Source organism: Gymnoscopelus microlampas (genome assembly GCF_963454915.1).
Source record: "Gymnoscopelus microlampas genome assembly, chromosome: 7".
NCBI classification, from domain to species: Eukaryota; Metazoa; Chordata; class Actinopteri; order Myctophiformes; family Myctophidae; genus Gymnoscopelus; species Gymnoscopelus microlampas.
In genome coordinates, this window is record NC_139944.1 from 12,086,310 (window position 1) to 12,096,630 (window position 10,321).

The window sequence follows — 10,321 nt, forward strand, 5'->3', positions numbered from 1 at the left end:
CACGTGCCGAACTTGTCTTCAGGTAGCAGGGAACTAATTATTTTCTTTTCTTTTCTTTTCTTTTCTTTTCTTTTCTTTTCTTTTCTTTTCTTTTCTTTTCTTTTCTTTTCTTTTCTTTTCTTTTCTTTTCTTTTCTTTTCTTTTCTTTTCTTTCCCTACTCACTTTCAAAACTGCCTTAAAGAAACACCTTCTGGAGGCTGCAATTCGAAAATGGCCCCTGTCAAGTCAAAGTCTTAACCTACAGTCACATCACAGGTTTACAGGTGTAAAGTGGGTGAAATTTGTTTTTGGATAAGCTCCATTGTTTTTGTTGTTTTCAGGGAGAGAAAAGAAAAGAAGAGGGGGTAGGGGACAGGGAGAGCAAGGAAAAAAACAAATCAAGCTGCAAAGAGAAAGATGTGGAGGATAGGCAAAAATATCTACGTACACAGCACAATTCCAGCTGGTACAGTATGTACATGAGGTAAGACACAAGCTGCATAAGTTTAGCTGCAGGAATGTACTGTATATGAAATTAGACCTCAAGGTGTTATGAACACAGATGTGCCTTGAGATTTTGACTTGCCCTTTGGTGGTGGGCCTTGTACTCAAGAAGTTGGCAAAACCACTGCTCTAAATTGAGACTTTTACTATTTAACAGATTTCTGCCGTTCCCTTACTAAATGACTGCCCTCTTTGAGTAGCAGTCATTGTACAGGTAGGCTCACAAATACTGGCAATTTGAATCATAACCTACCAGGGCACCGTACCCCCTCAGTTTGGCCTTATGCTCTTCAAATGAGTGTATGCCCTCATTGCCCTGAGTCTGCAGTGGCCTTAATGCCCTGTCTACGCTGACCCAGCCCTTTTCTCCTCTGTCTCTTTTCTGTCAATTCGGTTTTTAGACACCAGGTTTTTGTTGAGATTCTGAACTCTTGTTGAACATCAAGTAAAATGCTGTGCACATAACCTGTGGTGGGTTATTATTATAACATAATACTGTATACCTATATCCTTACTATTACATATATATTATTTAATTCATCTTTATATATATATATATATATATAAATATTGTATGCATGTGTGTGTATAGTTAGATAGATACACGCACACGCACACACACACACACACACACACACACACACACACACACACACACACACACACCGACCGAGCATTATCACACACTTATAATATATATTGCTTTTACATATATTATTTTACATGTAATGTAACCAGTTCCAAATCGATTCTGAAAAGATATTATCAAATGTACACATTTAAAAGCTCCACATATACAGTATGTGAATACATTTCCGTAAAGGATATTGTTATTTAGAACTCGGGAAATTCACAAGCTAAGAACAAAGGGGGAAAAGTAAAATTACATTTTACAGCTTAGATCAAGAAAAAGAGAGCATAGTGCTGTGAAAATGTACAGTACAAGGATGAACAGTATAGCTAAGAGTCCTAAAATGATGATGACAGCTAGTACCAATCCTTGAATTATTAAACATTTTTAATGGTGTCAAGGTTCAAGGTTCAAGGTTGTACTTTATTGTTACATCTTGTGTACAGGTACATAAGAGTAAAACCTATTTTGTTTGGCTTCCTTCAGACAATGCAGCAGCATAGGTAATAACAACAATAGAATAATGATAGAAAACGTAAAAAGATTTAAAGAAAAGAGAGTGCAAACAGAGCAACAAAAAAAAAGAGCAAAAATAGCAGGTGTCTCCTCATTCTCTATTATTTACAGGGAACAGTTTTTCGGTCAACAAGGGAGTGGTTGCCATTTCAGAACTTGTATAGGGTGTGTGTGAGTGACATAATATCTCTTATAGCTGATCTAAATTAATACATTTTTAAGACTCCTGTGAAAGTACTATACTGGGTTTCCAGCTAACAGAATGCTTGTAGGTATGGTATCAAATAACAGCTTTAGCTTTACCTAACCAGAAACACTATTTGATTTTATATAGAGTAATGTATCTGCAATCATTTCAAATGTGTTGGACTATGCCCTCTCCTCATCTGAGACTGACATCGGTCTATATTCTAATGAGGACGATAGATATTTTTTCATCTACTGCAACATATTTAGCCAGTGAATAATTTCTGCATAATTTCATCTCACCTCTGTTGGCCTGCATTTCCTCACATAAGATAGCTCTTCCTCCTTCGTTCACAGCAGTATAGGGAACTTTTTAAATGACTAATGCTACTGTAGATCCACTTATTGTCCAAATCAAAGGTTGTTATTGGGACCAGAAGCATACTAAGTAAGTAAAAATGAACAGCTCCTTGGCTCCTCAGCCAAGGTGGTAGACTTCAGAAACACAAACAAATACACCATCCAAGCCAACTCAGCATCAAATATAAAACAATAATGATTGATTGAATAATGAAAATTGGTAGGGAGGGACAGAATCATACTTTTGAAAAAGTGAAAACCACATCCATGTCGGTCAGCACAAAATGTAAATGTCCACGTAGAGCACACTGCACACTGAAGGGAATTTAAGCTGCAGTATCTTGAAATGTGATGATAGCCACGCTCCAGGTACAGACCACCAGGTGTAAGTCTTGTCAGTGCCGATCGCTGCTTAGCCTCTGAGGTTCTTATGACCTCCAATTTCAGAAGTGCTTTAATGATTATTATTTAATCTTGGAAAACCCATTGGCTAACAAGATCCTGAGAGGGATGGTGGAATGTGATACAGTCAATGATGGTTTATGCAGGCCTGGCGAAAGAGAGAACAATTTGATTAAGTGCGGAATCAATAGCAATGTACTTGTGAGGGTAAGTGGGTATGTGATGAGAACACATACAGTACATACCAAATGCCCAAGCCAGATCTCTTTGCAAGGTCCATGTTAAAGTTTCAATAAGACTGGCAGAGGTGAGCCCGACAAAGATTAGGTTGTAGAGGACGACGACGTGGAAGTTAGCCAACCAGTTGTACCGACCAAAATTTCCAAGCAGATCAAACCTGGTGATGCCTAAAATATCAAACACCGCACAAATTAGTACACTCTCCTAAGACAAAATGGTAATTGATTGATTCTCCCAGTCTCTCACTGTAAGCCTTACCCAGAGTCCTGGAGAATGCAGGCAGGGCTGAACTGAGCACTATCAGACATACACAGTTCCCAATAATCTACAGAAAAAGACACAATTCTACAGGTCAAGTGTTTTTGCGGGAAAGACAAAGACAGGGAAAATGGAAGGTACAGTGTGTGTGAATAACCTGTATTAGAGTAGTATCCTGCATCCGGGGTTGTAGACCAGTTAACAATGGGGAGCTGTAGAACCCCACCACAGATGAAGTCATCAGATATCTAGAAAACTTTACAGTTAAGGGAACTGAAGCTTGTCTACTGCTGTACAGTATGTTCATCAAGGATGAGTAGCTTACCTAAACTCAAATTAGTACATCAAAAGAAGTGCAAGATAGCAAAGGTATGCTTCTGTAATTTTGTGAAACCAACTAATATTGAAAGGATACAGGATGAGAATGACTTGAATCACAGCCCCGAGTAAGCCAAACATGGAAAATGAGGCAGTTCCCAAGAGAGGGTCCTTTGACAGGAGAAGGTAGATGTAACCCAACATATATAACTGTTGGATTGTCATGGAATTTTCTGTACAGTTGCAGTTTTGTCAAATATATACCAAATAAGTAATATTGCCATATATATTCTGAGAAATAGCATAAAACTGTATTCTAGGAACCAGTAGTTTCTTCTACAGTCAAACATTTATTTACTCACTTCCACCCAACGGGGCATAGCCGTTTCATCAAACAGCAGTTCAAGCACATGGAAACACACTATGAGAACACACATTACCTGGGAAAAGAAAAACACTGTCAGTCATTTCATGATAAACTGGTTTAATTAAAAAGAACACTGAAATCATGTCTGAGCAAGTAGTCAAGTTTTTCCCTACAGTGAGTGCAAGCAACAGCAGCATTGCCAAGGGGTAAACAAGGTTATATGGGTGCCATATGGGTGCTGTCCTCTGCATTTCTGCCAGGAGAAGCAAAGACGTTGCATTAATAATTGTATAAAATCCTTTTCATACCCTTGATCAAAATATGTCTTTAAGAGCGGTAACTGGCCTTACCCAAAATGGTGCGATAAATCTGTGTGGAGAGGTACTCATATCTCAGAAGCTCTGCATTTATGCTAAAACAAAAGGTCTCACCTGAGTGGGGAAAACAGAGATAAAAAAGTGTCAAGCAAGCCACTAAACTAAGTTCATCTTTATTTACCTTAGTATGGTTTGTAGCAGCTAGGTCACAGGTGGTGTGCAGTAAAACGCTGCAATGCCATGATGTAATACTGTAGCTCTTATATTAAGTGAGGAACACAGTTACTCACTTGTTAGTTTCCTGACCAGAGAGGCTTCCTCCAACACTATGCAGCCCATTGTCTCTTCAGTTTCCTCCAGTAACTGAAAAATACCATATGTCACTGGGTCATTAGAAAACACGCACGCACGCACGCACGCGCGCGCACGCACGCACGCACGCACGCACGCACGCACACACACACACACACACACACACACACACACACACACACACACACACACACACACACACACACACACACACACACACACACACACACACACACACACACACACACACACACACACACACACACACACACACACACACACACGCACACACACACACTAAAACAGTAAAGTTAAACACAGTTTAGGCATTTAGCAGACGCTCTTAATCCAGAACAATTTACAGTAAGCAAGGACATAAGATAATACATCATAATACACATAATACATCAAATGCATAATCTGCATCAAATAGTAATCTAATGATACTAATACAGTGTACATACGTAAAGCAAGAACCTATCATCAGCCTGCATTGATGTCATGTATACTATACATACATAACATGCTATCTAAGCCTTTGCATAATCCTGCAAGGTTGTCAAGGCTAGGGCAAGTGCTACGTAAAAAGTAAAGCTAAGTACTAACTCTCATCCGTGGCTTGACCAGTAGCTTCCTTGTGATGCTAAACATTCGTGACAATCCAAAAGGTGTACATACTGCAAAAGACAATGAAATGTAAGCATGTCTCCGCCATTACACTTTCAGTTATTATAGTACTCAATTAATGGTGAATAGTTTCATTGCACTTACACAACAGCAATAATACCCCAGACAGAGACACACCAGAGTAGAAGTGTGGCAGGTAATATTTCCACAGCCCTGGAAACAGTTAAAATGCATTCTGTGACTTTAATAGCAAATTTTATATTTTTCATTAGCGCAAACTGGATAATGAATTGGTCAAGTTCGACAGTTTTTGATTGTCATTAGCCTGTCCTGAAAAAAATAAAAAGAATAAATGTAATATCTCCAGTAAATTACGAGATATATGGCACAGGAAATAATACATACGTTACGCGTGCGTGTGTATATATATGTATATATATATATATATATATATATATATATATATATATATATATATATATATATATATATATATATATATATATATATATATATATATGTATATATATATATATATACCAAAACTTCTGGAATAGAATAAAATCACAAAACAAGACAGTCTATTATGGTTAAATGCAGTAGAGTTTGATTTTTTAGGGCCATTACTTTTCTATGTGACCAGACGGCCTGATTAAATTGGGACAGTCCTGATTTTTGAACATTTGTGTTTGTTCATAATTAATCAAACGAGATTGTTGGGAAAATGTCTCTTTGTGTTGTCAACAGATATAGAAATGGTAACACCTAATCTTTCCTAAGGTCAAAGCAGGTCAGTGTCACTGTGACTGTGACATTGACATCATGTCATCCCCATCCATTCCTCATGAACGCCTGGAGGGAATTTCATTACATCAGGCTCAAACGTACTTGGACTCAAGGTTGAACTGTACCCATTTTCGTGGTCAAAGAACACCCTTTATTCAATGGGGTGTAAGTGATATTTATTTCTTAAAATAAGTGTTATATTCTGATAGCACACATGGGCAACATACAACCGAGACCCAACCCTTTGACCATCTCAACCCGGCCTGATCCCCCAAAGGATCTAAATTAAAAAATACAGCAGATTTGTACCTATTGAACCCGATGCAGGTACGTAACTGTATGTACTCAAATGGTAAATATCAAATGTTTATAATTGAGAGACAGTCTGCCTTGAGTGAGTCCATATTCAACTAAATGCAATGGTCATCAGTGAGCTATGAAGTGGTGCATATAAGACAAGTGGCAAGATATAAATTGGTATGCTAATTTAAAAGATGATAATGCATTGAGGCGGATTGTTTCATGTAATACATCTTTTCATTGTGACTTAACAAAATGTATGCAGTTTTAATATAATCCAGCACTATCACTACAGTATGTGTTCCAAGTCTTATTGTAGTTAAGAGTATTGCTTAAAATGGGGGGGGGGGGGGGGGGGGCTTACCACAGAGACTACCTCTGGCGATGTTGTCATGGAGAAAGGCTGATGCCACCCACATCAAACCCAACAGCAGAAGAGCTAAGAGAAGAAGGACAACTCCTGTCTCACGTACACGCGCCATCACACCCTTTAAAAAACACTATGGGTTATTCATGACATTTATCATGAGCATTTGGAAAATCATTATCACATAAAACAAAAATTGCTACCTTCCTGGAGCCAGGCAAACCTTCCGACTCTGTGAAGAAGTAAGCGAAGGGTAGGATGAAGACAAGACAGAGATTGGAGAAGAGAAATACTAAATTCCAGAATCCTGCAATGGGAGAATGGAAAGCGCATGCCTTAAAATCTGAGATATCTTTTTGATTTTCGATTGTTATAACTTGTAGGGTTTATTATAATCATACAGCCTGGGGGGGAAATGCTTTATTTGATTACCATATAAAAGGGACCCGCTGAGCCACTGCATGTAGGAGCTTTGTGTGAATACAATCAAGAGCTCATTGGACAGGATGGACATGGGCAGCAGTAGAACGGCACCCACAGAAACAGACAGAGAGAACGTACAGAGCCACAAGCTGGTGATAAGGAGAAATTAGAGGATAATTAGGGTTAGTCATGACCATGAGATTTTAGTTCATGATTTATTAACCTACAATTAATTGTGATTAATGATTTAATTGTGTTTTTGGCATTGAACATTGGAACATAAATAAATTATACAAATAATGAAAATTGGCCATAACAGACCATTGATAATTTATAATTAACCATATATAGCCAATGATGATTTTATACCTTCAAACATTTTCAAAAGTTGTGGAAATCCACAAGCTCACAACGCATCACAACACATTGTGACCTTGTAGATCTGCTTACTATACTATTTCTGAACTTTTTTGAAAATGTATGAATAGTTTTACCAGATTAACTCATACACATGAATGGAAACTATTCAAATGATTATGCAACATAATTGCAATTGTCTCAAATAATTGTGATCAGATGATTTTGTAATGTAGTATCTTAATTTACTCACGTAATTTTGTTGACTGTGGCATCTTCAATGTTATCTGCAATGCCAAAAGAACTTTTTAATGATCATTTTGATGTTTAAGTCAAACAGGCCAGACCAGAAACCAGACAGAAGCCGAAACTATCTCCTAGGTTACTGTTTCAAACAGCCGAAGGCTAAAACAGATGTAGAAACTGTAATAAACTCAACTGCATGTTTGCTTGAGGCAAAATTCAATATAAAATGAAGTAAATTAATATTTGTTCACATACAGGTTTGTTTATTAACACAAAAATATTGGTTAGAATCACATGGTTGGCTGATGGAGGACATACATGTATACATTTATAGTTATACAGTGCTGAGCAAATGGCAAAACAGTTAAAACAGACAGTTAAAATTCCCAATTTAACAACATACAAACCTGTAATGAACTCAGAGTTCTTCTTGTAGAAGCCAATCACCAGGTGGGATACAATATACAGACAGATGAACAGTAGGATACAGATCTGTGATGGCAAAACAGCCACATGCTGGGTTAGGAGTTAGGTATTTATTTGTAATAGCCAATGTCAGATATAAATAAGCAATCCAGATGTTATTATCATCACTTGATGGACATATACCTATTTGTAGTTGCCTATGGTTTGAGTGATAGCCTAATTTTCCAACACAAATGATATCTCCATCAAATTTTGGTACCTAGACATAGGCCTATACTAGCCTGCCGATTAGATTCCACTTGATGCATTCTGCTATACAATGGTACCAAGCCAATACTGCTGCTGAGTATCAAGCCAAATTGAGTAGCTGGTGGAGAACACCTTTTCTGTTTGTAGCCTATTCAATTATCATTCAAAAAAATATATAATTACAGGCTCTACTGCAGGGGTCTTCAACAGCTGATCTATAAGAGCTTGCAGATTAGCTGATTTCAGCAAAGAGGGTTTGGGGTTGGGGGAAAAAAGAGCAGCCCAAGTACAAGATTTCCAAGTATTGAGGGTTTAAGTGGTTGATTGCCTGAAAATACACATTAACATGAATCCAACACAACGCTACACATTGACAGTAGGCTACTGACAAACAAGTCTATGAAGCTATCTATGAAATCTATGGAAAATAAGTAATCTGCAACACAATTGTATTCAATATGTAGGCTAGTGTACATTGGGGGTCCTCCTTGCTTCATGTCTATCTCAGCTAGGGGGTCCTTGGCCTGAAAAACATTGTAAAGACCCCTGCTCTACTGATTAATAATTGGTTTTAATATTTGCATCATTAAAGGACATATAGGATCATATCATATGATACTCACAATAGTCTCCCTGACCCATTTATAGAAAATCTGCTCCCGGATCGACATGTCTTCTGATACTTCCATCGTCCTTTAAACATTGCAGAATGTGCTCTAACATGGGGGAGAAAAGCAAAGGTTTCCTTTATGTATCTTTATAAGTTGCTTTTCTGATGGCTGCTGCCTGCTGCGTGATCGCAGTTTATGGGACAGACAGATTATGAATGATGTGAGGTGTGGTGGGCGTGGTGAGGGAAGTGCGAGCACAGGTGTTTGCAACACACTTGCAGTGGTGGATAGTAACTGAGTACATTTACTCAAGTACTGTAGCCTCCTTGTAAGTACAATTTTGAGGTATTTTGACTTCACTGAAGTATTTCAAATGTTCAGTATTTTTTACTTCTACTCCACTACATCTCAAATATTATACTTTTACTCCAATACAATTATTTGAAAACTTTAGTTACTAGTTGTAGATTTGTATTATCATTACAAAACATATATTAACCACTTCAGCCCTATATACAGGTATACTTAATTTGACTATTTGAAAATAGCAGATCTACAAGCTCACAGCACATCGCTTTGCTTGTAGATCTGCTATTTTCAAAGGATTTTTATACATTTGAAACCTGTGAAATGGGACATTCTGCATAATAGGTACTTTGACTCTTGGTACTTTAAGTATATTTTGATGTCAATACTTTTGTACTTTTACTCAAGTAAATGTTGAATTCTGGACTTTTACTTGTAACAGAGTATTTCTACATTGCAGTATTGATACTGCAATGTAGACACGTAGATCATGTAGATCACTTAAACATGATTGATACTACCCTCTCTAGTGACAGTAACATCATCAGTAGCAAAACATCAACACATCAGTCACTTGACAGTGGTGCTCTAATGCCACCCTATGGTCAATGTATGTCATTTCCAAGCCCACTACCTGTTTGTGTATCTTCTGAAACTATGGGTGATACAGTTCATTGTATAGCTTTTAAAACACAACCAGACTGAGATGTAAATGATTAAAACATAAAATCCATCATTGTCAGATCAACCCTATCAGCTGCTATGAGGGAGCGACATTTTGAACAAGAATATTTAGTTTTATTGGTGAATGAGTTCTAGCAACAACACTCAACTAGAACTGATTGATTGATGGATTGATGGATTGATGGATTGATGGACTGATGGATTGATGGATTGATGGATTGATGGATTGATGGATTGATTGAATTCTTTATTAACAGTTAGCAATAGTACAGTGACCCAAAAAGCCCTAAGGGCTTGTCTCCATTGTGGTCCTGTGTATTCAATTCACATTTAAAGACATACAATAATATGCAAGACATCAATGATGTCTTGAATTGAATTGACGATGTCACATCATCAATACTGGTAGCAATAAAAAGGTATAAATTATGTACAGTAAACAGTTTGAGGTGGGGGGGGGGGGGGGGGGGGGGGTCATTTCTGGTGTTAAGCTTAGACTGGGGACCTGTATATGATACTACTTTAAAGTAAATATGGGGGACTCGGTG

The 10,321-nt window shown here is 37.6% G+C and overlaps 1 protein-coding gene across 1 annotated transcript; it reads right to left on the minus strand.

Annotated features, from left to right (window-relative positions):
* Nucleotides 1-1,484: 1,484 nt before the first annotated feature.
* Nucleotides 1,485-8,986, minus strand: LOC311048216 (limb region 1 homolog-like protein). Its single transcript, XM_084061334.1, has 17 exons — nt 8,796-8,986; nt 7,905-7,989; nt 7,505-7,538; nt 6,904-7,043; nt 6,675-6,778; nt 6,469-6,592; nt 5,163-5,231; nt 4,998-5,068; nt 4,370-4,442; nt 4,113-4,193; nt 3,936-4,015; nt 3,758-3,835; nt 3,493-3,566; nt 3,235-3,325; nt 3,078-3,144; nt 2,825-2,986; nt 1,485-2,727 (listed from the first exon to the last, which is right to left on the minus strand). The coding sequence occupies exons 1-17, from the start codon at nt 8,859-8,861 to the stop codon at nt 2,642-2,644; spliced, it is 1,485 nt and encodes a 494-aa protein (XP_083917460.1). The 5' UTR covers nt 8,862-8,986; the 3' UTR covers nt 1,485-2,641.
* Between the last annotated feature and the right edge of the window lie 1,335 nt (nt 8,987-10,321).